General features: G+C 38.3%; 1 protein-coding gene across 9 annotated transcripts in view; it reads right to left on the reverse strand.

Moving 5' to 3' along the window:
- MLLT10 (MLLT10 histone lysine methyltransferase DOT1L cofactor) overlaps positions 1-18,976 on the reverse strand; it is a 243,475-nt gene that overhangs the window by 91,739 nt on the left and 132,760 nt on the right. For all 9 annotated transcript variants that reach the window (XR_003005988.1, XR_003005987.1, XM_024765503.1 and 6 more), the window contains one exon: positions 7,983-8,078. Coding sequence is in view for 7 of the 9 variants with exons in the window: in XM_024765503.1 (XP_024621271.1) it covers positions 7,983-8,078 (96 nt within the window). In the remaining 2 variants the exon portion in view is untranslated. The remainder of the gene's footprint in view (positions 1-7,982; positions 8,079-18,976) is intronic.

Below are 18,976 nucleotides of genomic sequence, written 5' to 3' on the forward strand. Positions count from 1 at the left end.
AAAAAAAAAAAAAAAAATGCAGAGAACCTAGAACAGATCAAACAACTGAAAGAGAACAAAGTTGGAAGTGGACCCTATCTGACCTCAAGGGTCATTATAAAGCCACAGTAATCAAGATTGTGTGGTATGGAACAGAACAGAGTCCAGAAATAGACCGATACATATATGGTTAACTGTTTTTATACAAATGGGAGTAAAGGTAATTCAGTGGAGAAAGGGCAGTCTGTTCACAAATGGCTCAGGAAAAACTGAATATCAGTATTCAAATAAGTGGATTTTGATGTGTAACTCACATCATATGCAAAAATTAACTCAAAAAGGATCATCGACCTAAATGTAAAACATAAAAATATAAAACTTCTAAAAGAAAACATATAACATATCTGATAAAGGATTTGTATCGGAACATATAATGTCTCACAAAACTCAGTAATAAGAAAACAAACCAATAAAAAGGAAAAAATAAATAAATGGCAACTATTCACATGAAAAGATGTTTAACATAATTTAGGCCATTAAGGAAATGCAAATCAAAACCACAATGAGAAACTGATACGTACCTAACTAGAATGGCTGAAATTAAAACAACTGATTATACCAAGTGTTGCAGAGAACGTAGAGGAACAAGAACTCTCGTACGCTGATGGTAGAATTGTTAAATGGTATAACCACTTTGGAAGACAGTTTGACACTGTCTTAAATAATTAAGGACATACCTACCATGTGACCCAGCTATTCTGCTCCTTGGCGTTTATGCAAGAAAAATTAAAGTGCATGCCCATACAAATATTGTACAATGTTCCTAGCAGCTTTATCTTTAATAGCCCAAAACTGGAAACAACCTGAATGTCCATCCATTGTTAAATGGATTAACAAATTATGGTAAGCCCATACAACAGAATACTAGTCAGGAATAAAAGGGAATGAACTCTTCATACACACAATATGGATGAGTCTCAAAATAATTATGCTGAGTGAAAGAAGTCAGATAAAGAAGTGTACATACTATATGTTTCCATTTTTTAAATTCTAGAAAATTCAAACTAATTTACAGTGACAGAAAACACAATAGTTGCCAGGGCAAGGGTAGTCGTGTGAAGGCAAGAAGGGCATTACACTAAATCACAAGGAAACTTTTGCTAATCATTTAGCAAATCAATTCACAAATTTATGGAATTTTCCACTTCAAATATGTGCAATTTATTGTATGTCAATTTTACCTCAAGAAAGCTAACAAAAGGTCCAATGTATTTGATACAATAAAATTTTGAATACTTTTATTATCGTAAGATTATTGTGTATGTGTGTGTATTTCCTTAAAAATTAAGTCTCCAAAAAAATTTGTTTAAGGATGATTAGCATTCAAGGGTGTTGTGTTGCTGAATAACACAAGAAAAGACCAGAGATTGACATATACTAAAAACATAGTGGATAAATCTACACCTGGATTTCTTAGTAAGTTAAAACTTCTACAGATTTCTTTAAAAGTTAATTTTTAAAGAAGCATATTAGAAGTTTTTAAACATTAAGAAATCAATTAACCTACTTTACAGAAAAGTGTTTGTTCTACTATCAAAAAATCTTAGCAAAACAGTATAAACTTTAACAGTTTTATTTAAAAGTTATACTTACTGAAAGGCCAAGAGATACAAGAAAACAGAACTTAACTATGGCTTTCCCTCATTCAAATATTTTTTTCAGAAAAATAACACTGACACCAAACAAATCGGCACAAGGTAAAGAGCTAAGACTTTCTTCTCTTATCCTTCCTTGGCAATATACCCTTCTACTAACACTATGGAAAGAAGGAAACAGATCTGAAGTGCTCAGAAAGACCAAACTGAGGAAATCAGGGGAAGCGACCACACTGTCCTACAAACACAAGGTGAGCCTCCTTTTCTGCTTTCTCAACTTGATGTATTATATTAAAGGATTCCCTTAATTCAAGGGTCTGCAGAATCTAATCCCATCTGTTCCATCTAATCCCCTTATACCTAAAAACCTAAACCTCCCAATGACAGAAACAACAAGCTATGTTTTCCAGGAAGGACACTTACATATACAATCTTAATGATTAATATGAAAATCCTACTCTGTTCCTAGTGACTTTTATATATCTATGCATCACCAGTAGTACACTACCATGGTTATCAAGGATTTATGTGAAAATATTATATTGATAAATTAAAGTTGCAGTATTTAAAGGATTACAGTGACATCACATTGACATCGAGGCATTTACTTGCTGATAATTTCTAGCCTGAAAAATGTTTAGAGTCAAAAAAGGGTTAAAAATTATACATACAGTACAATTAAAAATTTTAAGACCAGCAGAGTCGATTCTAAGTTAATAAAGAAATAAACAAAATGGAATTTTGCCTTAAGGTGTAAGAAATGCAAGGTTCAAAAATGTACAATCAAAACTGGCTATAGGGCTTCCCTGGTGGCGCAGTGGTTGAGAGTCCCCCTGCCGATGCAGGGGACACGGGTTCGTGCCCCGGTCTGGGAAGATCCCACATGCCGTGGAGCGGCTGGGCCCGTGAGCCATGGCCGCTGAGCCTGTGCGTCCGGAGCCTGTGCTCTGCCGTGGGAGAGGCCGCAGCAGTGAGAGGCCCGCGTACGGCAAAAAAAAAAAAAAAAGGCTCAAGGCCAGCCTGGGACTTTGCCACTCACTAACAGAAAGCCCAGAATCCAGTTTAATCCTCACCTCCGTCTTTCCCACTCAGCCATGAACATTTTGTCCACACACCCCCGCTGCTCCCTCTTCAACAGCTGAAACCCTTCCACTGTTCTCTCTGGAACTCAGAATGATCAGGAAAAGCTGCTATATTAAAACTCAACCTTGGGACTGCCGTGGTGGTCCAGTGGTTAAGACTCCACACTCCCAATGCTGGGGGCCCAGGTTCGATCCCTGGTCAGAGAACTAGATTCCCACATGCCGCAACTAAGACATGGCACAGCCAAATAAATAAATAAATATTAAAAAATAAATAAGCTCAACCTTTTCTCAGAATATTCCCTGCAGATTCTTGCTCTAAGAAAATCAGGGGTCACTCTGAACACCCTGTTTACCTCACAGCTACTTCAAGTAATGGATACTCTACTCCAGCTACTCTACTCTGGTTTCACTGGCTATGCAGGTGGGCTGGGTTCTCTTGCTCTTCAATGCTGATTCTAAACCCCTCTCTCTCTCTAAAGCCCTCCAGGTATAAAACTTCAAAACATCAGACCTTATCACTCACTAGGTCTCACTGTTACAGTTATTATCAATCCCTTAGAGCAGAATTTGGAAAAGTACAAGCTTAGTTGTATCTTGGGTCTTATTTGAGGCACACAGGATCTTTGTTGCCGAGTGTGGAATCTTCATTGAAGTGTGTGAGATCTTTAGTTGCAGCATGCAGGATGCAGTTCCCTGACCAGGGATCAAAGCCAGGGCCCCTGCATTGGCAGCATGGAGTCTTAACCACTGGACCACCAGGGAAATCCCAGGCTTTTTTTGTTGCTGTTGAATTGTATGAGCTGTTCAAATATTTTGGAAATTAAGCCCTTGTTGGTCGCATCATTTGCAAATATTTTCTCCAAGTCCGTAGGTTGTCTTTTTGTTTTGTTTATGGTCTCCTTTGCTGTGCAAAAGCTTATAAGTTTATTTAGGTCCCATTTGTTTATTTTTGCTTTTATTTCTATCTATCATCTATCGATTTATTTCAGAGAATGTTTTGCCTGTGTCCTCTTCTAGGAGTTTTATGGTGTCCTGTCTTATATTTAAGTCTTTAAGCATTTTGAGTTTACTTTTGTGTATGGTGTAAGGGTGTGTTCTAACTTCACTGACTGACATACAGCTGTCCAACTTTCCCAACACACTTGCTGAAGGGACTGTCTTTTACCATTGTATATTCTTGCATCCTTTGTCGAAGGCTGCCCATAGGTGTGTGGGTTTATTTCTGGGCTCTTTATTCTGTTCCACTGACCTGTCTGTTTTTGTATCAATACCATACTGTTTTGATTACTGTAGCTTTGTCTGAAGTCTGGGAGAGTCATAACTCCTGCCTTGTCCTTTTTCCTCAGGATTGTTTTGGCAATTCTGGGTCTTTTATAAAGTTTCCATATAAATTTTATGATTATTTGTTCTACTTCTGTGAAAAATGTCATGGGTAATTTGATAGGGATCACATTAAATCTATAGATAGCTTTGGGTAGTACGGCCATTTTAACAATATTAATTCTTCCAATCCAAGAGCAGGGGATATCTTTCCATTACTTTGAATCATCTTCAGTTTCCTTTATTAAGGTTTTGTAGTTCTCAGCATATAAGTCTTTTACCTCCTTGGTGAGGTTCACTCCTAAGTTTCTTTTTTTTTTTTTTTGAAGCAATTTTAAAAGGGATTGTTTGTTTGCATTCCTGTTCTGTTATTTCACTGTTACTGTAAAGGCATGCAACTGATTCCTGTATGTTAATCTTGTATACTGTTACCTTGCTGAATTCGTACATCAGTTTTTGTGTGGAGTCTTCAGGGTTTTCTATATATAGCATCATATCATTTGTGTATATGACAACTTTACCTCTTCCCTACCCGTTTGAATACCTTTATTTCTTTTTCTTGTCTGATTGTTGTGGCTAAAACTTCCAATACTATGCTGAAGAGAAGTGGTGAGAGTGGGCATCCTTGTCTTGTTTTGGGCAGGAATGCTTTCAGCTTTTCAACGCTGAGTATTACATTCGCTGTGGGTCTGTTGTAAATAGCTTTTATTATGTTGAGATATGTTCCCTCTAGAACTACTTTTGCAAGATACTCATCGCTAATTATTAGAAAAATGCAAATCAAAACTACAATGAGGTACCACTTCACACCAGTCAGAGGAGCCACCATTAAAAAGTCTACAAACAACAAATGCTGGAGAGGGTGTGGAGAAAAGGGAACACTCTTATACTGTTGGTGGGAATGTAAATTGGTGCAGCCACTATGGAAAACAGTATGGAGGTTCCTCAAAAACTAGAGTTGCCATATGATCCAGCAATCCCACCCCTGGGCATATACCCAGACAAAACTATAATTCGAAAAGCTACATGCACCGTTATGTTCATAGCAGCACTCTTTACAATAGCCAAGACGTGGAAGCAACCTAAATGTCCATCAACAGACAAATGGATAAAAAAACGTGGTATATACTGGGTTGGCCAAAAAGTTTGTTCCGGTTTTTCCATAAGATTTTACAGGAAAACCCAAACGAACTTTTTGGACAACCCTAAACACAAACACACACACACACACACACACACACACACACAGGAATATTGCCCAGCCATTAAAAAGAATGAAATAATGCCATTTGCAGCAGCATGGATGGACCTAGAGATTAACATACTAAGCGAAATAAGTCAGTAAGAGAAAGACAAATATCAGATGATATCACTTATATGTGGAATCTAAAATATGACACAAATGAACATATCTATGAAACAGAAAGAGACTCACAGACATAGAGAACAGACTTGTGGTTGCCATGGGGCAGGGATGTGGAGGAGGAAAGAACTGGAAGTTTGGAGATTAGTAGATGCAACCCATTATATATAGGATGGATAAATAACAAGGTCCTACTGTACAGCACAAGGAACTATATTCAGTATCCTGTGATAAGCCATAATGGAAAAGAATATGAAAAAAATATGTATATATGTATGGCTGTGTCACTCTGCTATACAGAAAAAATTAACGCAACACTGTAAATCAACTATACTTCAATTTTTTTTTTTTTTTTGCGATACACAGGCCTCTCTCACTGTTGTGGCCTCTCCCGTTGTGGAGCACAGGCTCCGGACGCGCAGGCTCAGCGGCCATGGCTCACGGGCCCAGCCGCTCCGCGGCATGTGGGATCTTCCCAGACCGGGGCACGAACCCACGTCCCCTGCATCGGCAGGCGGACTCTCAACCACTGCGCCACCAGGGAAGCCCCAACTATACTTCAATTTTAAAAAGTTTTAAAAAGAACAAATACCATACCCAAAACTGAATTCCTCTTCTTCCCCTAAACCTACCACACCCACAGTCTTTCACATCTTTGTCAACAGCAGTTCCATTCCTTCTAGTTATGTAGGCTAACATCTTTGGAATCATCTTTGGATCCTCTTTCTCTTACACTTTTTATCTATAAGAAAGTTATGTGGGTTCTACTTTTGAATGTATTCATAACCTGATCACCTTTCACCACCCTCCAGTGTCACCACCATCCCTTTCTGGATTATTGCAATAACCTCCTAATGGCCTCCCTCCTTTCATTCTTGACTCTCTATAGTCCATTTACAACAAAGCAGCCACAGGTTCTTACAAAACTTAAGTAACACCATGTTACATCTCAGATCAGAACTCTTTAACGGAGGGGTCCCCAATCCCCGGGCTGGTACCAGTCCGTGGCCTGTTAGGAACCGGGCTGCACAGCAGGAGGTGAGTGGCAGATGAGCAAGCGATGCTTCATCTATATTTACAGCCGCTTTCCACTGCTCATATTACTGCCTGAGCTCCGCCTCCTGTGATCAGCAGCGGCATTAGATTCTCCTAGGAGCGCAAACCCTACGGTGAACTGCACACGCGAGGGATCTAGCTTGTGTGCTCCTTATGAGAATCTAATGCCTGATGATCTGAGGGGGAGATGAGGCGGTGATGCTAGCACTGGGGAGCGGCTGCAAATACAGATTATCATTATCAGAGAGGTTTCACTGCAGAGACCATAATAAATCAATCGCTTGCAGACTCCTATCAAAACCCTATCAGTTAGTGGCAAGTGAAAACTAGCTCAGGGCTCGCACTGATTCTGCATTATGGTGAGTTGTATAATTACTTCACTATATATTACAATGTAATAATAACAGTAATAAAGTGTACAATAAACTTAATGTGCTTCAATCATGCTGAAACCATCACCCCACCACCCCCCATCTGTGGAAAAATTATCTTCCACAAGACCAGTCGCTGGGGCTTCCCTGGTGGCGCAGTGGTTGAGAATCTGCCTGCCAATGCAGGGGACACGGGTTGGTGCCCTGGTCTGGGAAGATCCCACATGCCGCGGAGCAACCAGGCCCGTGAGCCACAACTACTGAGCCTGCGCGTCTGGAGCCTGTGCTCCGCGACAAGAGAGGCCACGACAGTGAGAGGCCCGCACACCTCGATGAAGAGTGGCCCCCACTTGCCGCAACTAGAGAAAGCCCTCCCACAGAAATGAAGACCCTACACAGCCAAAAATAAAAATATAAATAAATAACTTAATTAAAAAAAAAACAACAACAGTCCCTGGTGCCAAAAAGGTTGGGGATCGCTGCTCTAACGGCTATCTTTACACTCAGACTAAAAACTATGTCCTTCCACTGGCTTATACAGCCCTATGTGATTGGCCTCTCATCCTGGCCTCTTCTACTGCACCCCTCCCACCTCCCTTTCTTACTCTGTCCCAGCTGCCCAACACCATCCCCACTTGTTTTCCTGTTAGCCACATGATTATAATCTTAATAATATTTAACATTTACTAAGTAATACTTACTATGAACCAGACATTGTTCTAACTGCTTCATATGCATTACCTCATTCAATTCCAACAATTATCTCCCCCACTTTAACGAATGATGAAATTGAGTTATAAAGAGGTTAATTAACCTAAGAGCTTGGTCTGTAAGTGGTGAAGCCAAAATTCAAAAGCACAGGTGGACAAAGCCCACTGCACAGCCCAAAGTTTACATCTCAATGATGCCCCCCACTTGTTATCCTCACTTAACATTCTTCAGAAATAAGCATAGAATAAACAGAAGATAGAATAAAGGACTAAGAATAGAAAACCTAAAGCACTTGATGTAGGGTTAGAGAGGTGGAAATGCTTAGAAGGAACCAGGACACTTCCTCAAGTATTTTCAAAATTCAGCACATAACTAGTCAAACGGTAAAAGTCAGCACATAACTAGTTATTATGTAGAACAAAATATGACACTTAAAACTTACTTTTTCTGTAGTAACAGTCAAGGAAGGAACCAATGCAGGTGATGGTTCTGGTTGCTTCTTGTGTTTTTGTTTGTGTTTGTCCTTTTCTTTATATTTCTAAAAGTGAATAGAAGTAAAATCCAATTTAAATTTAAATCATAACCCACATATACATAATAAAGATGAGATTTCTATATAATTGTGTTTAAGTAATTTACAATGTTAACAAATATTTGTCAAAAATAATCACTTCTAACCATATTATTTTATATATAAACAATACTAGTAATATACTTATGGCATTACTATATATATTACTATATATTAAAATATATAGTAATACTAGTATAACTTATTTTAAGGCGACTTCAGTTCCCTTATCCTTGACCAACATAGAACAATATATAAACAACTAAAGTCTACAATTATTTGCTACTTTTATATCTGACAAACTTTATCTTCTGTTAAAAACACTAAATACTGTTGCGTACATTTCATAAATAGCGCTTTAAAATTTACATAGAACTTTGACATGCACTATCACATCATAATGATGTTGGATTCTCCATCACCATGCATTAAATTCTATGGCCCACAAACTACAAAACAGAGCATAGAAACTCAGGCCAAAAATTCTTTCTGAGGTTTACTCCGAAAATAGATGAATTAGTTATCTCTGCTAAAACTGATGAATTGAAATATAACAAAGGAATTCAATTAATAAGAAATTAATTACATATTAGGAGCCCAACCTTATTTAACACCAAAAACTTTTAACGAAGTCATTCTCAGATGTTTGAATCAGTAGGTAAGAGTCAGTATTGGGTGTGAAGTTTACTGCTATTTAGTTAATTCAACTTATTTGCAATAGTTCATAAATTTAAACATTCGGAGAACTTAATCTATTCAAGGCATGAAAGAATAATATCACTGGCTCTGCCCTAAAAGAGATTACACACCAGCAAAACAAAAAGCATAAAAATTAAGGATAGATGTTTTACTGTCATACCCAAGAGTACTGCCACTCTTTGCTTTTAACTCCTGATTTAATAAGTACATTAGATACCTCTTGACTGCAATGTTAATACTTTAGTAAAAGAAAATGTAAAATAACACAATAATAGTTTTTATTCAGATTTTTTTAGGAAACTTTCTTACTATGAAGATATTTTAACTGTGACAGATCATAAGGACTCATGCCTCCAATTCTTTGTAATAGGATGTCATGTACAAGTTCTGGAGCCAAGAAGAGCCTTGAGAAGTCTTCTACGTCTTTCACCTCTGCCCCCTTAGATCCCAGTCATCATGTAAAGAGTCTGAATAAGAACAAGATAAACAATCTCTACAATCTTGGAAAGCACACGAGAGTAAAAAGTAAAGTATGCATGTGTAAATCTATGAAAATGTGAATGTATGGAAGTCATCATGAAATAACACAGAACTTTGGTCCTTTGTAATACGCCAAGAAATACATCCTGAGATGAGGATTGCAAATGCTCAGTGGAAGAGGCTATCAATAGATTATATTCATAATATTGGCCGGTAAGATATGAATCAACACAGTCTAATGACTTTCACACTAAAAAGATAGGCTGATTTTAACAGAACAATAGAACAAAAGGAAATTCCAGGAAAATATTCAATTAATATAAATATTTAGCATATGACACAGATGGGATTCCAAATCAGCAAGGAAAGACTGAAATTATTTAATAATGGTACTACAACAACTGGTTAATAATTTAGGGGAAAGTATCTTATACAAAGTAAGACAAAATCCAAATGGATTACTTTAAATAGTTAAATAAAAATTAAAATAATCTAAGAGGTTTAAGAAAATTTTTTTTAAAACTTTAAAGAAAGACTTTTTCTAAGAGCAAAAAACTCACTAAAAAATCAGAAATGGATACCGTATGCTAACTCACATATATGGAATCTAAAAAAATGGTACTGATGAACCTAGTGGTGGGGCAGAAATAAAGACACAGACATAGAGAACGGACTTGAGGACGCAGCGGGGGAAGGGGGAGCTGGGACGAAGTGCAAGTGTAGCGTTGGCATATATACACTACCAAATGTAAAATAACTAGCTAGTGGGAAGCTGCTGCATAGCACAGGGAGATCAGCTCAGCGCTCTGTGACCACCTAGAGGGGTGGGATACAGAGGGTGGGAGGGAGGCTCAAGAGGGAGGGGATATGGGGATATATGCATACATACAGCTGATTCACTTTGTTGTACAGCAGAAACTAACACAACATTGTAAAGCAACTATACTCCAATAAGATTAAAAAGAAAATCAGAAATGGAAAAGGCAGTTTTAGCTATTCAAATTCAAAATACTTCTACGTCAATTTAAAAACCATTAAAAAGCTAAAAACAAACTGAGAAGTGAGTTAATATGTTCCGTATTTCAGTGCTGTTTAAATTTTTTATAAATCAGTAAGAAAAAATATATATGCCATAAAACAATGTACAGAGGGCAATTTATAAAAGAAACAGAGTCACTAAATAACAAAGAATGTGCAACCCAACTACTAGAGAACTTAATGGTAATATTTTTCTATTACCTAGTGATCAAAATTGTTGGGTTTTTGTTTATAATAAGACCCAATGTCACCCAAGTTACAGTGAAATGAGTACCTGCATACATTACTTGAGAGAATGTAAAAATGCGAAGGACCATTTTAAAGGTAAGAGTTAGAAACCATGAATACTTTATCTGATCTAGTAATTTCACCTCTAGGAAGTGAACAAAGGATTAAATACAGTTTATTATGCTACTATTTGCAATGATAAAAAACCTGAAAACACTCTGAATGTCCAGTGACACAGATGTGGTTGAAAAAATTATTATACAACCATGTAATGAAAACTTAAAAAGCATGTTCTAAAGGAATATTTAAAGATTTGGGGAAATGGTTAATATGATATGAATTCTGCTTTAAAACTTTATGCAAGGAGCCAAAGAAATCTGAGAAAGAAGAACAAAGCTGGAGGTATCACAGACCCTGATTTCAAACTATACTGCAAAACTATGGTAATCAAAATACTATGGTACTAGCATAAAAACAGACACACAGATCAACGGGACAGAACAGAGTCCAGAAATAAACCCATGCTTACATGGTCAGTTAATCTGTAACAAAGGAGGCCAGAATATGCAATGAGGAAAAGACAGCCTGTTCAATAAATGATGTTGTGAAAACTGGACAGCTACATACAAAAGAGTCAACTAGACTACTTTCTTACACCATATACAAAAATAAACTCAAAATGACTTAAAAAGAAGACCTGAAACCATAAAACCAGAAGAAAACATGGGCAGCATGCTTTTCGAAACTGGTCTTAGCAGAATCTTTCCAGATATGTCTCCTGAGGCAAGGGAAGCAAAAGCAAAAATAAACAAAAGGGACATCAAATTGAGAATGAAAAGTTTTTGCACAGCGAAGGAAACCGGCAACAAAATGAAAAGGCCACCTACTGAATGGGACAAGATACTTGCAAACAACATATCTGATAAGGGATTAATATCCAAAATACACAAAGAACTCATACAAATCAACATCCAAAAACCAACAACCCAATTAACAAATAAGCAGAGGGGGCTTTCCCTGGTGGCGCAGTGGTTGAGAGTCCACCTGCTGATGCAGGGAACACGGGTTCATGCCCCGGTCCGGGAAGATCCCACATGCTGCGGAGCGGCTGGGCCCGTGAGCCATGGCCGCTGAGCCTGCGCGTCCGGAGCCTGTGCTCCGCAACGGGAGAGGCCACAACAGTGAGAGGCCCGCGTACCGCAAAATAAAACAAAATAAATAAGCAGAGGACCTGAATAGACATTTTTCCAAAAAAGACATACAGATGGCCAACAGACACATGAGAAGATGCTCAATATCACTAATCAGCAGGGAAATGCAAATCAGAACCATGATGAGATACCACGTCACACCTGTCACAATGGCTATCATCAAAAAGACAACAAATAATAAGTGTTGGCAAGGATGCAGAGAAAAGAGAACCCTTGTGAACTGTCGGTGGGATTGGAAATTAGTGCAGCCACTATGGAAAACAATGTGACGATTCCTCAAAAAATTAAAAATAGAACTGCCATATGATCCAGCAACTTCATTTCTGGGTATTTACCCAAAGAAAACAAAAACACTAATTCAAAAAGACATATGCACAATGTTCACTGCAGCATTATTTGCAATAGCCAAGGTATGGAAGCAATCTAAGTGGCCATCAGTAGATAAATGGATAAAGAAGACAGTGTGTGTGTGTCACATTACTCAGCCATTAAAAAAATAAAATTTTGCCATTTTACATGAATGGATTTAGACAGTATTACACTAAGTTAAATAAGTCAGACTAAGAAAGACAAGTACCATATGACCTTACTTTTATGTGGAATCTAAAAAACAAAACAAACCGAACGAAAACAGACTCAGATGCAGAGAACAAACTGAGCGGGGTGGGGGAGAAAACTTCCAGCTATAAAATAAGTGAGCAAAGGGGCTATAATACACACCATAAAGAATATGGTCAATAACATTGTTAAGAAATTTGTACAGGGACAGATAGTTACTAGACTTATTATGGCGATCATTTCATAATGTATGTAAATTATCAAATCACTACATAGTACACCTAAAACTAATATAATACTTTACATCAACTATATTACTTCCATAAAAAATAAATTTAATAAATGAATAAAATTGTATGCTAAAAGAGTACCAACCAGAAGGAAATAAACAAATACTGAATATTTTTATGTAAAACCATAGGTAAGGACAACCAGTGTCACTCCTAAATATATTAGTGTGTATAATTAACAATAAAAATAATCTGAATTGTAGCAATTTGTAATTTACAAATATATATATTATCTCATTTAATCCTTAAAACAGCCCTGTAAGGATCTATTTTTACAGATCACAAAGGAATGGCTTAAACAAGCACAAAATAGACTTCAACCTACACCTCCCAAGAAAGTTAACTGAAACCTTTAAAAATATATATATATTTTTTAATTTAAATAAAAATATAGGTAAGTTACCCATGATGACGAATTATAAAATGGAAATTTGGACTTCCCTGGTGGCGCAGTGGTTAAGAATCCACCTGCCAACGCAGGGGACACGGGTTCAATCCCTTGTCTGGGAAGATCGCACATGCTGTGGAGCAACTAAGCCCATGCGCCACAACTACTGAGCCCACACGCCACAACTACTGAAGCCCGCGCACCTAGAGCCCGTGTTCCGCAACAAGAGAAGCCACCACAATGAGAAGCCCATGCACCGCAACGAAGAGTAGCCCCTGCTCGCCACAACTAGAGAAAGCCCACATGCAGCAACGAAGACCCAACACAGCCAAAAAACAAAAAAAAAAGGAAATTTGAAAGAGTAGGGGTAAGAAGAAAAGATATAAAAGAAGGGAGAGAAAACATTTCCATTTTAAAGTAGCTTTAGCTCCAGAATGAACTACTTTCCATGTAGAAGTTAGGGACAATACAGGAGTTTTTAACCTAAGTTTAGAGCAAGATAAACAACTAAGAGACATCCAATGTTTCCAGTGTTCAAACTGGAATGGGTAAAGAAATTAACTGTTAAAGGAAAACTAAAGTACAATACAGTAGAGATAACACCTGAAATAAGTTCATGTCTTCAGACACAGAGAAATCAGATATCTCAGAGTTTGAAAAGTACACGTGCAATCACTGAACAACTGGTAGAAATATTGGGAGTAAATTAGAAAGTGAATTCTAAAAGGAATGCAATATTGGGCTTGAGGTTATTACTTCCCCAGAAAAATTCTAAATTATCAACAAAGATTTGCTCATATGTAGGAAAGAATTTCATCATCACTAAGTGCAAAGAAGAGTTCATCAGGAAGCCCAATATTAGAAATTAAATGTCTAGTAAGGAGAGTGTGTCTAGATTTAATAACTCCTAACGCTTAAAAAATGGTGATTTGAAATCACATCAAATTTTTCCAATGTTGTTAGGTTCAAAATCTAACAGACAAAAACCAGTGAAAACAACAAACCAAACAGCAACCAAAACTGGGGGATTGGCAGAGGCAGATAATAATGCATTAAACAAAAACTGGCAAGCAAACAGTGAAATAGGAGACTTCAGAAATAGAGGAGAAAATGCCCTGGACTGAACTATAGAATTCAGCTATTAATAATCCTGCTTCCAAAATTAGTTAAAATTCTGAGAATATCACAAAAACCCCTCATTCTGCAGAGAAGCAATCTTTTCTTTTTGTTTTCCTGCCTACTTAATTTGTTCTCTGCCTAAAGAGTAGTGCAAGCTTCAGGGCAGAAACAGGAAAAACTAGAGGAAGGGAGAGTACTTACTCTTTGGAAGTAAAGGATCTAGGCTAGGAGTGAATTATATAAAATCAGAGGGTATTCTTAACTGTATGAGATACCCCCACACAGTTAAGAGATTAAAATCTAGTATAAGACATTTAATCAAAAATTAGAAAAGAAAGCTGAGCCTGAGGTTTTACCAAAAACTGTATACTGCCCCAGCTGAGTTTTTACACTGCAGCCTTGCCATTCCCGCTGGCGTCAGAAAAAGGCAAGATACTTAGCCCTCAAACCCTAGTCTCAAAAATGGTGAGAAGAGATTCAAGAAATTACCTAAACTATAGTGGAGCAAATATCTACAAAGAGCCTCACAAAAATGAGCAAGAGGGAAAAAAGTTGCATGGCAAAGAAATCACAGCCAAAAAAGAAACAATATAAAGAGCACAACGTGCATAAGAGAACCAAAAATCTTACCCTACAAATAAATATAACTCAGCATAAAGATATTTCTCAGAATTCTCTGGCGGCGCAGTGGTTAAGAATCCGTCTGCCAATGCAGGGGTCATGGGTTCGAGCCCTGGTCCGGGAAGATCCCACATGCCGCAGAGCACCTAAGCCCGTGTGCCACAACTACTGAGCCTACGCTCTAGAGCTCACAAGCCGCAACTACTGAAGCCCGCGCGCCTAGAGCCCATGCTCCACAACAAGAGAAGGCACCGCAATGAGAAGCCCATGCACTGCAACGAAGAGTAGCCCCCGCTCACCCCAACTAGAGGAAGCCCGCGTGCAGCAACAAAGACCCAACACAGCCATAAATAAATAAATACAATTTTTTTTAAAAAATGCAACTTGAAGATGTTTCTCAAAACTGCTTCACGCTAAATAAAACTTCGAACAAAGCACAAAAATGAGATAATGAAACAAAAAAAGGTCAAAGAAAAGGGATTATACAACCAAAGTAATTTAAAAACTAAAACAGAATTAGTAAATAAAATAGAATCAGCAAGGAAAATTAATATACATTCTTGAGAATAAAAATACTGCTTAAAAAGGGGCATGAAACAATCCTAGTAATGCAAGTGAAAAATCAGCAGATATTAAAGTGGTTATGTCCAAAAGGGAGGGGATATCTGTATGTGGATGGCTGATTCATTTTGTTGTGTAGTGGAGGCTAACACAACATTGTAAAGCAGCCATACTCCAATAAAAATTTTTTTTAAAAAAAGTGGTTAGAAGGAATTCTCTGAGGGTCCAATGGTTAGGACTGGGCACTTTCACTGCTGTGGCCCGGGTTCGATCCCTGGTCAAGGAACTAAGATCCCACAAGCCACGCAGCGTGGCCAAGAAAAAAAGGGGGGTGGGGGATTAGAGAGGAACTAAGAGCTACATAAAACAAGATAATCAAACGTAAGTATAACCTGTGTCCCTAAAGTAGAAAATCCAATGAATGGAGAACAGAAGATGTATTCAAACATAAAAGCCCACAAAATAAAAACTGTAAAAACACATTCTGAAAAATTCAGTTACAGAATGTTCAACGGCAAGACTTACTGTAGTTAAACTCAGTAGACTGCAAGGGGGTCAGGGGGGTGGGACTGTCCCTGGTCCTCCCCACAGCAATACTCTCCAGGTCCACTGCTTGAATTCTTAAAAGGAAAGAAAGTGTGACCTAATGATATTATATATAGCCAAGATACAATTCAAAAATTAGGACAATAAGGAAATACTTTTCATTATGAACAAACTCAGAATACAGGTCTGCAGAACTTATTCTTGAAAAAAGATACTGAACAATAAAGTTCTGCCAATTTAAGACATGATATAAAGAACTCACTGGAGAAGCTGTGGTGAAAGGACTGGTAGTGACCATCCTACAAATTTAAATTAAATACAGAACAAATGGGACTTCTCTGGTGGTCCAGTGGGTAAGACTCCATGCTCCCAATGCAGGGGCCCGGGTTCCATCCCTGGTTGGGGAACTAGATTCCACACACATGCACAACTAAGAGTTTGCATGCCACAACTAAGAGTCTGTATGCCACAACTAAGAGCCCACATGCCACAACTAAAAAACAAAGATCCCATGCGCCACAACTAAGAAGTCCATGTGCTACAACTAAGACCCGTCAGAGCGAGACTTCCCTGGTGGTCCAGTGGTTAAGAATCCATCTTGCAGGGGCTTCCCTGGTGGCACAGTGGTTGAGAGTCCACCTGCCGATACAGGGGACACGGGTTCGTGCCCTAGACCGGGAAGATCCCACATGCTGCGGAGCAGCTGGGCCCATGAGCCATGGCCGCTGAGCCTGCGTGTCCGGAGCCTGTGCTCCGCAACGGGAGAGGCCACAACAGTGAGAGGCCCGCGTACCGCAAAATAAATAAATAAATAAATAAAATAAAAATAACATTAAAAAAGAATCCATCTTGCAAAGTGGGGTACACCAGTTCAATCCCTGGTCGGGGAACTAAGATCCCACATGCCATGGGGCAACTAAGCCTGCACACTGCAAATACTGAGCCCGCATGCCACAACTAATGACGCTGCGCGCCGCAACTAAGACCCAATGCAGGAAAGAAAAAAAAAAAGAAGACCCGCCAGCCAAATAAATAAATAAATATTTTTTTAAAATACAGAACAAATCCCTAAAACAACTCTGAGGATTGTGTTTACAGAAGAGAATGTCCCTGACCTGAAAAGTATAACATAAAGATCTTTGAAAAACAAACAAACTGGAGGGCACAGGAAATGAGAAGAGTATGGGGATGCTGTTAGCCTTTCAAGGCAGGAGCTCAATATAGATTTTGAAGCATGTAGTTAAAACAAAATAGTTTGCCACCAAATAGTAATTACACATAAATCCCCTCCTTGTAGACAAAGTCTGGTTTTCTTTGGCTAATCACCCTCTCACATCCTCAAACTCCAGTCCAGAGGTGAACATGGTGTATCTAAGTCAATTTAGATAAATCTACCCTCCCTACCCACTGACTGCCTTAGGTCTGGGATAGATTTAGGTCAGGATAATAAAACAGAAGGGTAAATTTTCTGTGAGATGGCTGGGAATGTTCTCTCTCTTAAAAACGTACTCCCTTCCTGCCTTCAGATGCTCAAGTGTTAGGCCATGACCCTTGGAACAACTGTAATGACCTGACAACTATGCCTAGAAAAGCCAAGAGAACCAAAAGAAAGACAACAATGCCCTGCCACTGTTGAACTGGCTATTGTTAAATTAACTAATCTTAGAAAAGCCTCTGAACATCTTATGCAAAACAATAAATTTCCTACTGCTTTAGCAATATTCTGTTACAGCTAAAAGCATCTGAACTGGAAAGACAATCTTACCTCTCAATGTTTTGTTTGTTTTTGTAATCTCTATTATTAAGCTTCAAGGTATAAATTTAAGGAAATAATATCTCTTGTGGTAAGGAAATTTTATATGAAGTTCAATGTTATCTATTTTGCTTCACTTTCTTTTTCTTCTATATAGCCAAATAAATCTAACTTTAATATTTTAAAAATTAACGTATTATATCATTTTAATATTTTTTATTGCTCTAACTACCCTTTTTAAAATCTATTTTCCATCTATATATAAAAATCTGGATTATACAGCTATCTATATATAAAAATTTACTTAGTAGTAATAATGGCTATTTCTGGATGGTGGATTCTGGAGTGGGTCTTTTTTTTTTTTTTTAAATTAACTTGCATTTTTTTAAATGCTTTGTCTTTGTTTGAATTTTTTTTGTTGTTGTTGTACGCGGGCCTCTCACTGTTGTGGCCTCTCCCGTTGCGGAGCACAGGCTCCGGACACACAGGCTCAGCGGCCATGGCTCACGGGCCCAGCCGCTCCGCGGCATGTGGGATCTTCCCAGACCAGGGCACAAACCCGTGTCCCCTGCATCGGCAGGTGGACTCTCAACCACTGCGCCACCAGGGAAGCCTTGAATTTTTTTTAATAATTACATATGGCTTAACAAAAAGAATGGGCTAAAATGAGGTAGAGACAGCTAGCTATTCACCAAACCCATTTCCTTTTCTTATTCAGAGTATAACTGGATATTTCCCAGTTTCCTTTTGCAGTTCAATGTGGCATTCAACTGGGTTGAAGTCAAACGCAATCTGAATGAAAAACAACGTGTGCTGCCTCTAGGCCTGGTCCTTCATAGCCCCAAGTATTGAGTGTCCATGCTCCTTCCTCTTCCAGAGATTAATGAAAGTGAACACGGCAGCCACGAAGGAACAATGTAAAGAAGGCCGAGTCACAAGGTGGAAGGAACTTAAATTCCTGATTCATGCCTTATAAGAAAGAAAGCTGTCTGCAACATCCATTCTGGACTTAGCTGTGAATGAAAAATAAACATTGTATTAATCCTCATAATCTGAAGATTGTCACGTGTTAGGAGAAAGTTCTTACATGAGTCTCTACTGTTTCTGTATGTCTTGAGAATGAGGCAATGACTTGCCCATCATTCTGAACTATCTTTTCAAGGTTGTTCATATAATGATCAGACTTAGAAAACAGAATGTGTACCTTAGGAGCAAAGGGCAGCCACACTTACTGGCTATTACAAAAGATTCAGGTGCCCTAAGATCACCTCTACTGCAATGCAAAAGACTGCATGAGCAGATGTCATCTGGTCCTCTTTGCACTGCCCTACGGAAACTGGATCTTGGGGGAGCAGTGCAGAAACACTGATACT

The sequence above is a fragment of the Neophocaena asiaeorientalis genome, unplaced genomic scaffold, assembly GCF_003031525.2.
Source record: "Neophocaena asiaeorientalis asiaeorientalis breed wild unplaced genomic scaffold, Neophocaena_asiaeorientalis_V1.1 scaffold217, whole genome shotgun sequence".
Classification (NCBI taxonomy): Eukaryota; Metazoa; Chordata; class Mammalia; order Artiodactyla; family Phocoenidae; genus Neophocaena; species Neophocaena asiaeorientalis.